Genomic DNA, 19,869 nt, shown 5'->3' with positions numbered 1-19,869 from the left:
AAAAACAAATAACTATATTTCCCAAAACTCATTCTTGACCTATTGACTTAATATAAATAACTTCTCCTTTTTTATATTCCTTCAGCTATATTTTCTATTGCAACAGATTTTTAGATATCAATATCTGACTTCGACAGCATATATTAAGGTTTGGAACTTATCGTGGATTCCACACTGTGAAATTTATGTGGATGAATGTGTGAAGATTTTTTTTACACGTGTATTGGTTGCGATTTTCATAATCCGTGATAACATTAACGAGATCATCTGCACACCTCTAGAAATTCTGCGTTTTGTTTACAACCTCCATGTAAACAGTGTGCAGCTTAAAATGACGTAGCGTGGAAAATCAGCCAATGAAGGGCCTGATTACAACTCATGGGAAGACCCTTCTGGAAGAGCGTGACGACGTGACGTATGATGAAGAGCTTTGACTATTAATCAACAAAATCAGCCAGGTGTGTCGAGATAAACCTGACCCATTGCTAACGGTATATATACTTGTTTTCTGTTTTAAGTGAGACAGAAATTTTATCATTGCAATATAGCACAAATATGCAATAGTAAAGGATACATACGAGTTGAATTTAGAATCATTGTTTGAAATTGTTTTATGTTATAGTATAGTGGATATCGTCTCATATAGGTAGGTAAGTGCTTAGAAATTATTTTATCGATTTGAATTTCTGCTGCATGTATGACCAGAATTCATGAACTTATAATTCATATTTGCACAATATTTGCATTTTACTTTTTAGATAAGAAAAAAATTGTAGAGAATGTTAATGACAAATTCAAATAGAGATTGCATTTCATTACTCAATATGGACGGAAAAGGGAAAAAATGGAATAATACATGCATTTAATATAAAAAAAATAAATCAAAGTGATAATCGCTATTATTGCAAAAAATATTATACTAACCGTAATTTTGTTTAAATGTTTTAAGAAGTCAACTTGAACGTTTTGCAAAAGATTACTTGTTAATTATTCGCTAATCCCTTGACTGTTTAGTGTAACACGATGATAAAAGAGATGGACGGTGTCCCGTCTCTATAAAACACTTGTTAGTGGACAATCAAGGACAGGGTTTTCTAGGTGGGTCATTATGTTTGAGAGGGATGTGCAGACGGGTGACATCTTGTACAGGAGTAAATAATCACACACGCCCGCGGTAATTAGCAGACCTAATTCATCAAGTGAAGATTTACAAGCAAACATGATGTATGAACCCATTAAAAATAAGAATGTCGAAAGATTACGAAACAATGAACATATTTGTACACAATAGCAAAATATAGCGTCATAGAATGTGAGTCGTTAGTTTTAAGTACGATAGCAACATTCTAGCTGGTGTCTCGATTTCAATTGAACATCTTGATAGTAATTCTAAATCTTAACGACACGTTTCAAAGAGTGTATAATGTTAACATTTAATTCATAAGTTGTGCGTAATCGATTTTCTGACATACAAAAAATGGACTCAAGAAAAAGCTTGTAATAAAGCAATAATTTAAATGCTTATGTAACACCTTTGTTTTATCACAACTTAGCTGAAATCTTCAAAATCTTTATCTGAAATAATTAATTATATTATTATCAATATCATTTATTATAAAATAATATATTTTAACCCCTCTGTCGAGATTTATTAATCTGTTTTATATAAAGCTTGATGATATTTGGAAGAAAAATATAGGAATCCGAGATGGAAACGTTAAAACCTAAACTGGACGAGCGTCTCCGAGAATGCACTAAATACTAAATGCCAATAAAATGGCGTATTATGCTCACAGTATAAACTTTCTGTCTAGACTTTATATCTGTAGTTTCTTCTTTTAATAATTTAGGATATCACTAGTATTTTGTTTAGTTTTTCTCTCATCAAAAAAATAACAAGTGCATGATTCCCTTCATACTTAGGCCATAATTTTCACTTTATGTTCTTCAATTGTTAGCCACCCAAACATTTAACTTGCATAGGTATACAAAATTAATATAAGGTTCGACATAGCTCCTAGCTTTTATACATATTTACATAGGAAAAGAAAATGTTATAATATTGATGAAAACTTTCATTGTTTCAGAGAGAATCTATCATGAATGTATTTATTTTTCTTCAAAAGTAGAATGCGTACAAATATTTAGCAAAACAAAATCATCATTTAAAAAATCATATTGCAGAGCTAAAGTAAAACATATTCTATATGTATCCAAAGTCTTCCATTGTATTAGTGACATTCGTAGCAACACAACCTCAACCCATCCCAATACTTTGGTAGAATTTTAATGCTAAGTCACACCGGGATTTGTACTTTGCACACCTGACAAACATAAGTATGAGTTGGCATGACTAATTAATTATCATTACTGTATTTTACCTATGTCTGAATAACTTATTTTTAATATTTTACACATGATAAAAGGCGTCAGAAATGTTCTGTTATTTTGTCACCTTTTCCTTTGTTCTTAATAACCTTAAGTCCTACCAAACAAACTCTCCAATGCTTACAAATACATTCATAAAGTTCAAAATCTAATTTGCATAATTTTATTCTGCGGCTTACACAAATTAATTGTTCAACAGCATGTAAACTTCGATAAAATATTTTCTTTCTAAAACATGTTCATAGAATTTACTTGTTTATATCGATAAAACGCTCTTTCATAAATAACTGTAATCAGCATTCGTATTTATATTTCCTCGGTTTTCAACTGTATAAAATTAAAAGGAAAATGCTGTCAATGTTTAATAATTGAAGGGATTTGATAGGTATGATTAGATTTATCACCGTTATCACTGATACAGTGACCCCCCCCCCCCCCCACGACTTTATACGAATCCAGTTCTATGCTAAAACAAGAATGCCAAGGTTTTTAATTGAACTATTCATAAACAAAAAATTCATTACACTTTTGAAATATTTTGTGAAAAATAACTAATTGATGAGGTAAACCTGAAATAATTTTTTTTAAATAATTAACACAGATACACATGTTACGATTTAGTATATTTTGTAAGAGATTACTCAGATATGATAATTTCTACACTCACGATTACAACACCGTCATTTCCATCATTTATGCAAATTTTCTAACTCTTTCACCAGCAGATTCGTAAAATTGAAAAAAAAGTAATACGTTTATCATGTTTTGAAGAAACAAACTTAACGAACAAATAAGCACTCTAAGTGCGATAGAATATGACATTCGTTAATTTATAATGGAGTTTTCTATGGGGTTTTCTATCTAAAGCATTTTATAATTTGGCCAATAAGTGACGTATTCCATTTGTTTAAATAATTCAGTAATATATCAATGAAATAATGTTTGTTTTTTTTAAACCAAACGTTAAAAAGGAGTGCGAACATTGAGCCCTTAAGATGATAAAAAAAAAATGTGAAAACACTTCGGATACATTAACATATTCGCCCATTCTTGACACAACAGTTAATTCTGAATAGAGCGCTATGTACAGGTTTGGCCGTCAAACGAATAGATATATATTCATTAATTCTACACCTTTCACTATATCATTTCACCCAAAAGGCGTCTACGGCCTAAACTTTTGACCTCTGTTAATTAATTAATGTTTGGTTGTGCTATTAAGAAACAGCTTGTACGTAAAATTCTTTAACACAGAAATAGTGCTGTGTAAAAATGTAGAAAACGTATCTCGTTCTGCGATAATATGCTCAAAGATTCATTGTGTTGTTTATTAGCGCAAAAATGATTTAAAAATATATGACAATGTATTTTAGTACACGTATATGCAAAAATATATCGAACCATAATTAGTGCAAATTGTATACAAATGAGGATTAATGAACATTTCTACAAAATGTTTGGAATGGAATATGAAGATTACGAACAGTAATATCATGCTGAAAAGTCTATTTAAAACAATATGCAAATTATGAGCAGAGAAAACACGGACCTCTAAAAATATCAGAGGTGGGATCAGGTGCCATGGAGGAGTAAGCATCCCCAGTCAACCGGAAACACTCGCCAGGTGCTCTTCAAAAATAATGGCCTAACATTTTGTATGAAATACGTACATGCAAGTCAACATTCGACCTAACAACAAAATTGTATTTGCAAATATGATCAATTGTATCGACCAAAGAAATTGCGAAACTTAGACTTTAAATGATTGTAGATACTCTTTTATAATCAACTTGTTTGTCAGTAGCCTGCCTTGTTTAGAAATTATTCGTATGGAGAGCGTTGCATTGCGTGCTGAAACTACTGTGAGACATAAGCTCCATATTTAAATGATAATGGTATATTGCTACATAATTACGGAAAGTTGACGATAAAAAAAAGTTAATCATGAGGTTTAGTTGTCAGTTTGTCAACAATATCTTTGGTAAAATATCAAAATATGAAGTTGTTTTAGACTCTCTGGTGTCTTTTATTTCGATTTCATTGGGATATAAGGAAATGAACAGTTTTTCAAATGTGTACAAAATCTAAGTTCTGTTTGTCTAGTTGTCATATTCTGTGCCCTTATGTCCAATAACTCTGCTTTATTGTCATTTGTTTTATTTTTTACAGATATGGAAGGAAGACAAGTTTTCCTGTTCATCCTATTGTCTGTGATATCATGTTCTCTTGCCAAGAAGTAAGAACCGCCATATTTTCATCTAATAAAGATTTTTACATTACTTGAATTTTAAATCTACCAATTGAAGAAAAACTCTACATTTTTTCGGGTTGAATACATTTTATTATATCAAATTCGATGAAAAACAGATTAAAACACATTTTTAACTTAAGTGGTTTATCCTCTCTATGTATCCCATTCAGATGCTCTGTCTAAAAATATCGTATCTTTCAGCTCCTACATTGTTATGTTCCCAAAAACCATTCGTCCTAACCTGGAAACAAATGTGAAAGTCCAGCTTCTGAATGCATCCCGTGCCCCGGGGACGACGGTAGTGGTCAGTCTGCTGGACAGTAATAATAGTACTGTCGTCTCCGAAATGAGGACCACAGGTAACTATCAGAATAAGCACGCTTTACGTTAATTCGGAAATACTTGATTTACTACCAGTTGTTTGAATTCGATAAATTTACATCCATTTCAGTGTTACAAATATTTAACTTGTATAGAAAGCATTTTCATTGTATCAGGTTTATGGATAATATTGACTTCTTAAATTTTCTTAAAAACCTTACATCGTTTTCTCTTCAGAATTCTGTTTATTGTTATAAATACCTGTACATTTAAAATTCATTGAGGAATCAAGATAAACCAAAGAATTCTTCGACGAAACATAGAGCAAACTAAATATATATTTTTCCTGTTTATTACAAAACATATAAGAAACATAGAGCAAACTACATACATGTTGTACATGTTTATTGCAAAATATATCAGAAATATAGAGCAAACAAAATATGCTTTGCATGTTTATGATAAAAACATATCAGAAACATAGAGCAAACTAAATCCATGTTTTACAGGTTTATTACATAAACATATCAGAATTTGTAACATTTATCATAAATGACTCCTTTCTCTTTTTTCTTTTAGATCCTGCAAATCCAACAATGCTTACAATTCCTTTAATGGTAAGTTTAGTTTTTCTCTGCATGATATAGAATACATTACCAGCTGTACATTTCAGAAAAATCAAGAATTCATACATAAAACATAAATATCATAAAGTTATTGAAAATGAAACATATTAAAGATCATTGTTGTTTATTTTCAAAAGCTTTATACATTGAACATATATATATATATATATATATATATATATATATATATATATATATATATATATATATATATATATATTTAGCTTGGTAACCTTTTATAAAATATTCTTTGCTGACAGTTGGTTTAGGTTTTTCGATGAAATAACTAGATGTTGATCCTCCCTTTTTTTTATTTCTCTAAAATTATATGCCAAATTTCTTATATTGCTCCAGACTAAAACAATATTTTCCCGTTTAAGAAACATTTAACGTAACGTTAAATAAGTCAATTGAAATTTTAATTTCTCAAATGTGATTTTTCATAATGAACAGATGCCCTCCACTTTAAGCCCTGGGGAAGAGTACGCCATAAGTATTCAAGGAGAGGGAGGCGTTAACTTCAGTAATTACACAAAAGTAGAATTCAATCCTAAATACTCCTCCGTAATGATCCAAACTGACAAAGCCATCTACAAACCTGGACAAACAAGTGAGCATTTCATTATTCCCAAAGTTCTTCTCACAACAGAACCAATTATGAAAGCTATTTCATATCTGTTTTTGTGTTTTATCGAATTGTATGCACGTTGAAAATCACATCTATGATAAAACTTGAGCTCTCCTTATGTGTTTACTTTCTGTCTCGTTTCGTTTTTCAGTACATTTCCGTGTCTTCGGAATATACCCAGACTTATCCATTGTAAATCAGAACATCGATGTTGAAATATATGTAGGTAGCTTGTTCTGACCTTTATGCCTTTATTACATTAGTGTTTAAATCGAAATTTTGAATAAGAGAAAAGAACATTATGGATCTATGGAATCATTTTTCTTATTTTTCAAGGACCCTCTTGGAAATAAAATCGCCCAGTGGAAGAATAAAGTTCCTGATAATGGTGTGTTTACAGACAGTTTAGTCATGTCGGACCATCCCGTACTCGGAGAATGGAAGATAAAGGCTGTACAAGGGGTAAGGGTGATTTCCAAGTTTATCCATTTTTCCTTTGTTTTATTTTTTGGCTTCTTCTTCTATTTAATGTTATTTTATCTTAAATAACTTTTTTAACTTTAACTGTACAATTAATTTAAAACAAATACAAAATAGAACTTTAAGTTAAAGAAAATTGCTACAAAATAAGGATGTATTATTAATAAATCTGTAAACGGTATAGAATTATTTATGAATAATTCATTTGTTGCATTTTTACCTTTAAACTTTAGGCCTTCTTATTTGTATGATAGAAATATTTTGACATTATTTTCTTTCACTTCAGAATGAAGCCCATACGAAGACAGTGACTGTAGATGAATATGGTAAAGTATTTTTCTGACCATTGCTATACATGCTTTGTCAAGTTTAGTTTTCAATGTTATGTCATCCAAGGTTATTGATCAAGAACCCTTATATGCCGATTTTATAACAGTCAATTACATTGAATGATTTCAATTTTAGTATTGCCAAAGTTTGATGTAACCCTGGACCTTCCTCCATTCGGACTTAGCAACAGAAACTTAACTGGCATTAAAGTCATATCCAAGTAAGTGTACTTAGCGGAGCGGGACAGGGTAACCTAGGACATTGTATATTCAATACAGATTTTGAACAATTTTATTTCAACAAGATCTAGGTTTAAATAATAGTAAATAATTTCCTAAGCATCATAATATATTAAAGTTTATTTCATCATAACAGGAAAGGGGTGATATTTTTCGTTTTTACATTACAGATACACATTTGGTAAGCCAGTGAAAGGAATAGTTGACATACGAATCCGACCTCCTTACCTCAGCACCAGTCCGTGGTCTATCGAAAACAGGAAGAAACAGGGTCTTGTGAACGAGATTTCTCATACTGCACCGGTAAATTTATATCCATAACAAAACTCTTACATATACTCTTACGTAAAGCATGATAATGTAATTAAAAAATCAAAACCATTTCGTAAATCCTTTATACATCCTGTAAGTTATATTTCGATGTCTATATTTTTCATTTCTACAGATAAATGGTGAATATAAGTTTGACGTAGAGAATTCAAAGCTTAAGAGTCTTGATAAATGGCTGGACTACAGTGAGTTGTTATTTGAAGTGAATGTAACAGAGGCTATAACTGGGCTTAGACAGAACGCTTCCGGCACTGTCAGATTCTATCCGTTTGAAAACAAAGTGGAATTCCTCGAATCTCTACCAAAGACGTTCAAACCTGGTCTTCAATACACAGTCTTGGTAGGTTAATTAAAAACATGAATGAATAGAAACGCAGATCATATCTGTATATATGTATGAAACTTCTATTCTACACTTGGCTTCCAATAACTAAGTTTAATGTGCTCAAGTTGTTCATGTCATCATACTGATGTGTTTTATGATGTATTTCGTTCCATTCTTGAATAGGGAAGAGTAACACGTCAGGACGATTCACCAATTTCCCTCCCAACGGCCTCTAGGGTCAAACTGACCGTGACCCACACCCTCCCTCTCCCTTCGACCACGACCTCCACCACCACAACTACAGAAATGCCACCATTAGAACCAGGAATGAGGCCCGGCCGCTTACCAGTAGACGAACCAATGATCTCCCCCATCAGAGGACGTTTCTGGCAACCAGTGTCCAAAGACGAAAGGCTGGAACCTGTCTTCCTTGATGTTGATGCCGATGGAGTGTTTAAATATGAAATGACAATACCAGAGAATGTCAAACGTGCATCGGTGGAGGTAAGTGAATGGTGTCTGAGTAAACATAAAAATCTCATCCGTTTTTAGATTAAAGTTGATACAAATTTATTAACCTAATTTTTCCGTTTACTACTTGTAGGCAGTATATGAAAAGGGCTCTTCTTACCTCAGTCTCAATCCAAGTAAATCACCCAGTAATAGCTTCATGCAGGTGTCACTACTTAATCCAGATGTCAAACCAAAGGTAAATCTCTCTCTCTCTCTCTCTCTCTCTCTCTCTCTACTTTTTAGCTCACCTGAGCTGAAAGCTCAAGTGAGCTTTTCTGATCACCCGTTGTCCGTCCGTCTGTCCGTCCGTCTGTAAACTTGACACATTTTCAACTTCTTCTCAAGAACCACTGGGCCAATTTTAACCAAACTTGGTACAAAGTATCCTTGGGTTAAGGGGAGTGTAAATTGTTAAAATAAAGGGCCAAGTCCTCTTACAAGGGGAGATAATAAAGAAAAGACAAAAATAGGGTGGGGTCATTAAAAAATCTTCTTCTCAAGAACCACTGGGCCAGAAAAGCTGAAACTTATGTGGAAGCATCCTGGGATAGTGTAGATTCTTAATATTTGTAAAAATCATGACCCCCGGGGGTAGGGCGGGGCTACAATAGGGAATCCAAGTTTTACATTGAAATATATAGGAAAAATCTTTAAAAAAATTCTTCTCAAGAACCACTGGGCCAGAAATACTGAAACTTATATGGAAGCATCCTGGGCTAGTGTAGATTCTAAATTGTTCAAATCATGACCCCTGGGGGTAGGGCGGGGCCACAATAGGGAATCCAAGTTTTACATTGAAATATATTGGAAAAATCTTAAAAAATCTTCTTCTCAAGAACCACTGGGCCAGAAAAGCTGATACTTATATTGAAGCATCCTGGGGTTGTATAAAATCTAAATTTTTCAAATCATGACCCCTGGGGCTAGGGCGGGGCCACAATAGGGAATCCAAGTTTTACATTGAAATATATAGGAAAAATCTTAAAAAATCTTCTTCTCAAGAACAACTGGGCCAGAAATACTGAAACTTATGTGGAAGCATCCTGGGGAAGTGTAGATTCTAAATTGTTCAAATCATGACCCCCGGGGGTAGGGCGGGGCCACAATAGGGAATCCAAGTTTTACATTGAAATATATAGGAAAAATCTTTAAAAATCTTCTTCTCAGGAATCCTGGGTTAGTGTAGATTATAAACTGTTCAAATCATGACCCCCTGGGATAGGGCGGGGCCACAGTAGGGAATCCAAGTTTTACATTGAAATATATAAGAAAAATCTTTACAAATCTTCTTCTGAAGAACCACTGGACCAGAAAAGCTGATACTTATATGGAAGCATCCTGGGGTAGTGTAGATTATAATTTGTTTAAATCATGACCCCCGCGGGTAGGGCGGGGCCATAATAGGGAATCCAAGTTTTACATTGAAATACATAAGAAAAATCTTTAAAAATCTTCTTCTGAAGAACCACTGGACCAGAAAAGCTGAAACTTATATGGAAGCATCCTGGGGTAGTGTAGATTATAAATTGTTCAAATCTTGACCCCCAGGGGTAGGGCGGGACACAATAGGGAATCCAAGTTTTACATTGAAATATATTGGAAAAATCTTTAAAAATCTTCTTTTCAAGAACCACTGGACCAATAAAGCTGAGACATATTTGGAAGCATCCTGAGGCAGTGATTCTAAATTGTTCAAATCATGACCCCCGGGGGTAGGGCGGGGCCACAATAGGTATATTAAAAGGGGGAAAATCTGGTAAAGAACAGCATGGCCAAAGTTACTCAGGTGAGCGATGTGGCCCATGGACCTCTTGTTATTATCCACTGAAGTACATTTGATTCCATTTGAGGCATTCTGTTGATGTACGTTTTGCGCGCATATGACATGAAAAACTTTGCTATCAATGCAGGTACTGCGTTTTTTTTAAAATATCATATATTTAGTATACTAAGGAAAAATTTCAATACATTTTTGTGATATGTATGTAACATGGTGTACAAAGCAACATATACAGGCTTTTTTCAATTTCAATCGAAAGCAGCACTCGTATATGTATTTCTTTTGTAGAAAGATAATTCGTCAATGAATGTTTCGGGCAAAATCGTATTTGTTTCCTCTTGGAAATGTTACTGAATTTTAATTTAGGTGTGCTTCTTATATGAAAAGGTTGAGAAGGAGTGAATGTATAACTGGATTTTCCATTTTGTGATCATTTATTTTATAATTATGAGGGTGTCAACCAAATTTTCAGACAAAAGGTGGCACATGGTGCAACTCAGATATTTGTTCTTTTGGGTTTATGTACAACTTGAAAATATTGTTGATAAAAAGAAGTGCAGTCTCTATCTAAAGGTCTCGATCTGTACTCTGATGAACCAGGCAAAATTTACGAAATATTTCATAATGAACATTTCTTTTCGTTTTTCAGACTGGATCTGTTTCAAGGTTTGAAATCAAGACTACTGAGCGTACTCCCAAAGTTTACTATCAGGTGGGATTTTTATCGTTTTTCTTTTTTTCCTTTGAATTGTGAGCCATTTCAAATATCACATATTCGAAAAAAAAAATAAACACTGCTTTAATTGAATAGTACCATGAAATTACTTATTTTTTGCGGGGTTAACATTTGTTGTCTTTCTGGGATGAAGAGACCAAGGAAATGTAGAAATTTCATAATGTATTTTGATGCTTCTCCTAAGTAAATCTAATCTCTTTGAACCAGTTATTTTACTCCAAACCTTCAAACTGATATTATTGACCTGAAGAAAATAAATAAATTAGAGAAAAACTGTCAATCTTATCACAGTAAAGCTTTAAAAAATAATTTTAAAAAACGCTTTTTAAAATTTTTCTCTGTAGCTTGCTGAAGATGAATCTGTTGAAGTTTAAGAAAAGTATTTTGATGAAATCTTGCACTTTCAGGTCGTTTCAAAAGGACAGGTGGTAGATTCAGGTGAAATTGATATGCAATCCTCAGGGGTTAAAATATTTACCTTACCAATAACGACAGAAATGGCACCAAAAGCCCGGCTTATCGTCCATTATGTCAGGAAGGACGGGGAAATTGTCACAGACGCCCTCACATTCAATATCGATGGAATCTTCAAAAACAAGGTAGATTGTGCTTTACTATATTCGCATAATGTTTCATTGGTTATCAGTAAGAATCTGCTGTAATTAAACATTTAAAAACTAGAATGTGTGCATGTCTGTGATCCAAAATAAAAACATTTAAATAATGATGTCCTTTTTCTCGAAATAGGTAGACATAGACTTTGACGTTCAGGAGACGCGCCCTGGAAAGGAAGTTGTGGTATCCGTCAAAGCGGATCCAGATTCCACGGTTCATTTGTTGGCGGTGGATAAGAGTGTTCTGATTTTACGAAGTGACAACGACATCAAAGAAAGCAGGGTAAATTATGGAATAAGAAGTCGTCAAAATGCATTTCTGAGCCATTCCTGAAAAGCAATATGTAACGCTGAACTATTTTTTATATAACGACGAAATAAACTTTGATATTAGAATTATCGATGAGTGATTAATTTATTTTGCTGCAGGTGAACGACGAATTAAACAGCTATGATAACGCTTTCTCTGGTGGTAACTGGGGACCCTTTGCTAGAAGCTGGCATTGGTGGCCCAGACCTTCAGGAGGGGAGGATGCTGACGATGTGTTCCGAGTATGTCCTATTTTGTTTGTTTTTACTATTTAATAATCAATATCAGTCAGAAAACTATTGAGCATAACATTGCTTTAGAATGATTAATATATCATATTGTACGTTACAAATAATTTTAAAAAATAGACACAGAATACGGATATGTGGGTATCTAAAAGTGTTTGAAATTATTATCTTCATTTCAATGTAAAAACAAGTTGTTCTTACCTCCCTCCCTCCCTGAATATTTTTTAACTGTGGATGATATTTCCTTACAGAACAATGGAATGGTTGTTCTTACAGATGCCTTAGTGTATAACTACGAAGAACCATGTGAGTATTATACTAATCGTACACCTATTTTTAAAATTTATTCAATTTAAATAAACTTTTGTGATTTTGATCTTTAATATTCTATTTCCTTGCACATTTTATAAATTTTAAATTTGTAAGATAATGAGGATTTTGTCTTTTTCTACAATAATTACAATGATGCTGTTCCTCTTTGATTTTTATTTAAAAGTTTTGAATTCGTAACAGAAAATTTTAGGGAAAATTTTAATATAATTGTTTAAAGTTATCGAGTCACAGCATCATTCTATATGTTTGACATTCCGACATGGCATTTACTACTGGGACATTCTCGCAAAGGCTTTGGGTTTTGCATGTCTTGCTTTGAATTATAATTTACATATGATGCATATTCTTGGTGCCGTTTTTTTCCTTTTTTTATTTTTCAATTTTACATAATGTTTATACATTGCATTTTTCATAGTTTAAGCATGTTTCAAGCAGCAAAATAGTGGTTCAACTTGACCATTTTCGCATGTTCACAATTAACAAAGGCTTTGTTTTGGTCATTTATTTTTAATAATACACTTGTAATGGGAAATATTCAATGAATTGGGAAAATTACGGAGCATTCATGGTTTTTAAAAAATAACACAAGCATGGATGACCTAAACATAAAAATAAAAGATAAGTAAATAAATAAGTTCAGTGAAGAAAAAAAGAAAAGTGCATAACTAGAAATATTTAAGAGCAATTATTAGATGAAGAGTGGTCTACTTTCTCCGATGAAGAATCCCGTTGTATAGTCCCACGTATCCAAAGGCCATGTCGGTCGTCACGCAAATACATGATGACGTAATCTATTCAAGGGCTGCAACCCATGCCGATGTTACGTAGAATGGGTGGACCCGTAATGGCCATGGCTGCTCAGCCAGTCGCATTTGCAGCCATGGAAAACAGAGCGATGGCTTCTCCTGCTGCTGGAGCTGGACCCCCTTCTTCTTCGTCACCCCCACGCGTGAGAAAAGTTTTCCCAGAAACGTGGCTTTGGAGCAATTCAAGCACCGGGTAGGTGATAGCACTCCCTTGCATGTGTAGGTGGTCGTTTGGTGTAGATAATTTAGAAAACGGGCAAAATTAAATAGTGAAATAATAGTCTAAGTACACAAGTGAACGTTAAACTGAGGTATTTTTAAAACAAGTATTTGGTACATATGATATGCATTTCCTGGTAAAATGAGGAATAAATTGAAACTGAAGGAAAAGAAATTACTTGCAATGGTGTTTGACTCTATGTAGCTGTTATTCATGTTTGGGCATTGACAAGAACAAAACAAAAACCACTCTTTGCTTTAATTTAGCGACTAAAAATTTTTTTTTTAAAAAACTAAACTGCTTACTTTCTTTTAAGACAGAAATAATGAATTTTTTCCATGGATAACTGTTTAAATTATAGTAATTAAAGTATAGTATAGTAATAATTTTGAACATTGAATGAAAAAGAACTGTTCTTTTAACTAACAGTTTATCAGAGATCCCTGATTTACTTCTGATTAAGATGCTATAAGAAGACAGTTACAAACCTAGAATGCACTACATTCTTCTTTTCAATTGAAATGTGAAGATAAATATTGAACTTTCTCAAAAGTTCCTATAAAATATACAAAACATGAGAGCAGAGCCATCACAGACCTCTGAAAAACCGAGATGAGATCAGGTGCCATGGGGGAGTAAATATCTTCTGTCAATCTGCCACACCCGCAGTGTGCTCTTTGTCATGGCGGAAAATCCGTAGACAATTCAGTGTGAAAATAATGGCCTAGCAATTTGTATGTAAAAGGTCAGTCAACATTCGACCTAATGATAGAATGTGTTTGCAAGCAAGGCCATTGTATCGACCATAAAATTTGCGAAATATTGACTTGAAAGGAATTGTTGATGTCCTTGTATCATCAACTAATTTTTCAGTAGCTTGCCTCGTTTTAGACTTTCTTCGTACGTAGAACATGCTCTTGCATATCGAATCATTTGGGAGACATAAACTCTTTTTGCAGGTGATAATGGTATATTGCTACATAAGTAACGGATTTTGGCGATAGAAACGTTGAAATCACGTTTATCATGAAGCTAAGATATCAGTTTGCCATCACTTCTTTTACAAGTAAAGCATCCAAATATGAAACAGGTGTGTCAGACTCTGTAGTGTTTTATTTCGAGTTCAATGGGAAATATCGAATTAACGTAGGAACGGAAGTAATTGCTAACTGATAAAACATCGATATATATACACATAAATGTCGATTTGAAGACCACAGCAAGAGACTTCAAGAGACTATCGTCTGAATGTATTTGGTACAAGAACAAATTGTTCATTAATACAGCTGACCTATGTTTCATTCTGAGTCAAATCTTAGCTATAGGTGCAGGATTCTTCACTGAAGAATATCAGAATGAAAGAAGAATAAACACAAAAAATAAATTATCGTATATTATCTTTGGTGAAATACAATGCATTTCTAGCCACAAAATACTTTTTGGTGAATGTGAAAGAAGAAATTATTTAATTTGGCATAAAGGGTAAAAATCATATGTATATATTACATTATCATATTCACTTCCTTGAAAATATCCATTTATAATAATTTGACGGTTTTACTAGCGTTGATTATATTACAGAGTGTCTAGTGTTGAATGTGCTAAAATAAGTCATTTCTCAGATATTTACATTTTAAAAAGTTATTTTTAAAAGTTGTGTACAAATTATTTCTTTTCTTTTAAACTTGTGTTTAATAAAAAAAAATTCAATAAATAATGTTTTAATAATAGGCTACACATTGTTAAAAATGTGTCCCGCAGAAAATTATACTCCACCTACATTCAATAATAAACAAGCTTCGTGCCAGGTAGCATCTCCAGAAATGGTTTATGATTTATGACACTTTTTAACCGTAGATAAGAACACGGTTTAATGAATGCTTTAAAGTGGCTTTTTTTTTTAAAATATTGCACTCAACTCCACATGCAATACGTCTAATGGTATTTCATTCGCAATAGAATTTGTTTTTTTTTCTTCCGAAAAATCCTTGGCTGATGGATCTACGCACAGTTTAAATGTGATTGTTTATGCACCTATCTTAATCTTTCAGTAATACATCAGCAGAATCAGTAGGCTTTAAATATGTCGTTTACGTGCGTCTTGTAAGAATATAATTTTTAATAATAGGTCTGATATCCCAGCCGAATTCATGAGTCCATGGACATATCGACATACTAATTTTATAATTCAAAATATGAATTAACCTATCACGTATATATAAGGGCAGCAGAGGTGAGCATGTTTCACGCTTTAATGCACAGTCCCAAGTAAAGAATGGTTATGTCGGTCCGATTTTTATCATCGTGGAGTCGAGGAATAAAAAAGAATATTGTATTCAAGGGTTTCCACCGATGTTTAGTCGAAGAAGATATTTCGCTAACACTGTTGATGCTGATGAGGTATCGCTATCAGATATGTTGGCTGGGTCACCTTTAGAACAACCTAATGATTTATCCATTCCGCGAGTTAGGAAACTGTTTCCGGAGACCTGGTTATGGAGTAACTCGAGTGTAGGGTATGTCGACATGCATATAAATGCATATAATTAGATTTTGACTTACAAGGCACTTGTTATTAATTTTGGGTTTTGACTTATCAGTAGCCTGAACATATTTGTGTCCAGGTCCTGGAAAACATGACAAGATGTATCTTTATAATATTTTCGTTACAGGTACCGTCGTTTTTCATTGTCTGATTGAAGACAGTGAGGTGGTCAATAACAAGTGTTATTCATTCAGTTGCAGGAATCTGTCTCCTATTTCTGATTCGTCAACATATTGTCTTTCTTAATTGGGTGTTGATTTGTTTTTATCATCTTGGAGGGACTGCAATAAAACGTCTTAAATTTTTATATGATTTACTCTTCATATCGTCTCGTCTTTCTTCATCGCTCACAATAGAAACTAAATTCGTTTGAGCGATGTGTTATGTTTGTTATATTTCATTGTGTAACATAAATCTTTGAATTTTCTTTCTCTTTCTGTTTAAGGTCATGCTTTTTTCCTCTTGCAGATATGATATTGTCTATTTTATTTAAGTTTACGGCGCTGCAAATACATCCTTCTTAGCTTCTTTTAACAACAGTGTAAGAAAATATCTTAAATACATGAACATTAAAGATTTAACATTTAAGATTTAATTTATGAAATATGCAATTCATTGAATATTCAACTAGAAGATTGAAGAATTTTGGATATTCTCTGACTAATTTGGAACTAAAAAGTTGCTTTGTATAGGGCCATAATTACTTTTGTTACTGAGGAAAAAAACAAGGATGCATTTATAATTTTCCTTAATTAAATTGAAATATCCGACTGATTAAAATGATCCTACTTTCCTGCCTATTCCATTACAAAGGAATATCGATAAGTTTCCGTTTCAACTTACTGCTTATACAAGACTCCTCTGTTGCTGTTGGTAATGGTTTGTTATAGGATTGGATGGCATGCTTCTTTATCCAGGTGGATGTCGGTCCCTGTTTGCCACTTTCTTTTCAGCGAAGAATATTTAAAGATGTGTAATTACACTTGAAATGCTAATTTAGCGTGAAATTTTTTGATAGCCTTTTCCAATTAATATTTCATTTCAATATCGAGGAAGAAAAAGAGACAAATTGCAAGTAAAAACAGATCAGCCTTCTTACCTTTGGCAAATCGCTTCTTTCTTTTAAATTCTGGAATACATTTGCAGTGAATTGATATTGTTACTTTTATTAAATGGGTTTTTTATGATTCTTGGATGCCTCAGCAAATGGCATTAGGAGGCGGAAGGGCTCATATTTCTTTTGATTCTATGCCGCAACCACCACCGCCACCTAATCAACCAGACCAATCACGAGCTCCTCGTGTTAGATCAGTTTTTCCTGAGACTTGGTTATGGAATAACTCAACGTTAGGGTAGGTTAGGGTGATTATTCAAGATTCTAGTTAAGCTCTTTTAATTATTGTACCTGTTTATTTGCATTAAAAAGAAGCTTCTTCGTTGTATTTTTGGACCATTTTGGGGGATGCAGCACTTTTGTGATTGTCAGATTGAATGAAATGAGATGGTCTACATTGCTTTTATTTACATGTAATTCGTGTGCAGGAATCGGATTCCTTATTGTGACTCGTCATAAAAGTGTCTTTCTCTCTGTTTGGGGTCTGCTTGTTTTTTATCATCTAAAAGGGACTTGAAGAAAGCGTCATAATGTTTTTATACATGAATACATAATTTACTTATTTATATCGACTTACTGTTTTCCATCGCTAACGGTATCAAGTAAATTCGCTTGAGTAATTTTGTATTTCGTTTGAAATATAAGTAACATTGTGGAATCTTATTATAGGAATCCTTACGTTTTCTTTCTCTTTCTGCTCAAGATCATAGTATGTTTGGGTTATAATTTTCTGTATTTTAGATTTAAGTTTGAGATGCCACTATGAAAAGTTGATGATAACAAACAGTAATCGATCTAAAAAAAACTTTCAAACTATAGGTATATGTGAACAGGGGATAAACAGGAGGACCCCTCGAAATTCCAGGATCATGTGCCTAGGAGGATTAAGCATCACCGGTCGACCGGTTACATCCACTGGGGGCCGAATGTATTATAAAGTTTACGGAATAACCCATTGTCAAATTTAATATTTATACAATGGCTTAACAAAATGGTATGAAATATGTCAGTCAAAATAAATTTCAATAAGAGGAAATCAAATTAAGGTCATTATAAGAACCATTAAATTTTTCGAAATCCTGACTGTAATGAAACATGAGGATAACGAACAGTAACCAAGCTCAAAAGTCAATTGAAAAAAAAAACATATTGGGAGCAGAGCAAACGCGGATCTTTAAAAACATGAAGAATCAGATGCAATGGAGGAGTAAGGATTCCTTGTCGAACAGTCACATCCGCCGTGTGCTCCTAGTCAATATCGATTTAACGAAAAATCCGTAGACATCAGTGTGAAAAAAATGGCCTAACATTTTGCATGAAAAACGTCACTTTACACTTAGCGACTTAACGATAGATTGTATTGCTAACATGGTCATTGATTCGACCATAGAATTTGCGAAATGTTGACTTTGAACCTCGATGTTGATATCCATGAAACCTGATCCTTGATGCCACTTGATCATTAAAAACGAAGTTGTTGAAATCCCTGCTACATCAAGTAATTTGTCAGTAGCATGCAACTGATTGTACACAGAGCATGCTCTTACGTATTGAATAAGTTGGGAGACATAAACACCATATGCACCTAATACAGGTTATTGTTGGATAATTAACTACATAAATAAGGAATGTTGGCGATGGAAAAGCTAAAGTTATCTAGTTTGTCAAATAGTTTAGTTCTTAGTTGGCGGTTATCGTCAAGGTAGTACCACTCCCTTGCATGTGAAGGTTGATCATTATTGTAGATTAATTCTAGAAAACATGCGAAATGAAATCCTGACTATATTCATCCGAGTTCAGTTGAAAGTTAGGTTGAGATATCTGTATGTTTCTTTATCAAATATTTTGTACCTAAGGGATAGTTTTTCGTAAAATAAAGAATGCTAGTATTCTGATATTGAAGTTATGAAAGGAAAATAATCTTCATTGATTCTTAACTGTCATGCACTCAGGTAGTTTGTTATTCATGTACATGCAGAAAAGAAAAAGAGTATATTTTGCTTTAATTCATGGGTAAGCAACTCTACTTTTCATTTAATGTCGAATTAACGGGTTTCCTCCTTAGAAACTTTATTAAAACAAAGTAATTATCCTGAACATCTGAAAGAATTAACTATGCTTCAAACTAACAATTAAACAGCGAACACCACGTGCGATTGCTTCAGTTTGTTTTCACATGTACTTCGGTATATATGTGTCCTTAATGCAGTATTCATATACGCACAGAAATTTTAAAAAAAGTCTCCTACTACAGACTGGTTCAAGAATTCATGTATCTAATTTATATACTAATCATGACACTTGGTATTAAATAACCTAGATATCACGTCTGTACGCTTTACTGCACAGTCCCACGTATTGAATGGTTATGTCGGACCGACTTTCGTCAAAGTGAAACGTAGAATAAAAAATTGTATTCAAGGGCATCCACCGATGTATAGACGTACTTTCGCTAGGAGTTTCGCTTTTCGATCTACTCGGCCACGACAGCAGCTACAGCTGCAGGACGATATGTCGGCTGGGTCTTCTCGGGACCAATCCAATGATTCATCCAATCTGCGAGTTAGAAAACTGTTTCCCGAAACTTGGTTATGGAGTAGCTCAAGTGTAGGGTAGGTCTGAATACATGTCAAGATGTATCTTTATTGAATTTCCAGACTATGTTGTTAAGTACAGCCTTCTTATATTGTCAGATTGAAGGCAAATCTGAGGTCAACTTTCTTCGTTATTCA

At 33.4% G+C, this 19,869-nt stretch overlaps 1 protein-coding gene across 5 annotated transcripts in view; it reads left to right on the top strand.

Annotated features, from left to right (window-relative positions):
• Positions 1 to 589: 589 nt before the first annotated feature.
• Positions 590 to 19,869, top strand: part of LOC133174296 (CD109 antigen-like) — a 31,215-nt gene continuing 11,935 nt past the window's right edge. For 2 of the 5 annotated variants that reach the window (XM_061309386.1, XM_061309384.1), the window contains exons 1-18: positions 590 to 650; positions 4,558 to 4,624; positions 4,841 to 4,998; positions 5,540 to 5,577; positions 6,040 to 6,196; positions 6,366 to 6,436; positions 6,551 to 6,676; positions 6,981 to 7,020; positions 7,160 to 7,244; positions 7,434 to 7,566; positions 7,709 to 7,933; positions 8,102 to 8,422; positions 8,523 to 8,627; positions 10,861 to 10,923; positions 11,355 to 11,546; positions 11,695 to 11,844; positions 11,991 to 12,113; positions 12,371 to 12,425. In XM_061309386.1, the coding sequence (XP_061165370.1) occupies positions 4,560 to 4,624; positions 4,841 to 4,998; positions 5,540 to 5,577; positions 6,040 to 6,196; positions 6,366 to 6,436; positions 6,551 to 6,676; positions 6,981 to 7,020; positions 7,160 to 7,244; positions 7,434 to 7,566; positions 7,709 to 7,933; positions 8,102 to 8,422; positions 8,523 to 8,627; positions 10,861 to 10,923; positions 11,355 to 11,546; positions 11,695 to 11,844; positions 11,991 to 12,113; positions 12,371 to 12,425 (2,107 nt within the window). In that variant the 5' untranslated portion in view covers positions 590 to 650; positions 4,558 to 4,559. Of the gene's footprint in view, positions 651 to 4,557; positions 4,625 to 4,840; positions 4,999 to 5,539; positions 5,578 to 6,039; positions 6,197 to 6,365; positions 6,437 to 6,550; positions 6,677 to 6,980; positions 7,021 to 7,159; positions 7,245 to 7,433; positions 7,567 to 7,708; positions 7,934 to 8,101; positions 8,423 to 8,522; positions 8,628 to 10,860; positions 10,924 to 11,354; positions 11,547 to 11,694; positions 11,845 to 11,990; positions 12,114 to 12,370; positions 12,426 to 13,252; positions 13,452 to 19,869 lie in introns of all 5 variants that reach the window. The other 3 variants (XM_061309382.1, XM_061309383.1, XM_061309385.1) reach the window with 3 other exon arrangements.

The sequence above is a fragment of the Saccostrea echinata genome, unplaced genomic scaffold (assembly GCF_033153115.1).
Source record: "Saccostrea echinata isolate AGI-Se365-2 ecotype Australia unplaced genomic scaffold, CSIRO_AGI_Sech_v1 ptg000057l, whole genome shotgun sequence".
NCBI lineage: Eukaryota > Metazoa > Mollusca > Bivalvia > Ostreida > Ostreidae > Saccostrea > Saccostrea echinata.
The sequence above is the reverse complement of the archived record's forward strand: the minus strand, read 5'-3'. Positions and strand labels throughout refer to the sequence as shown.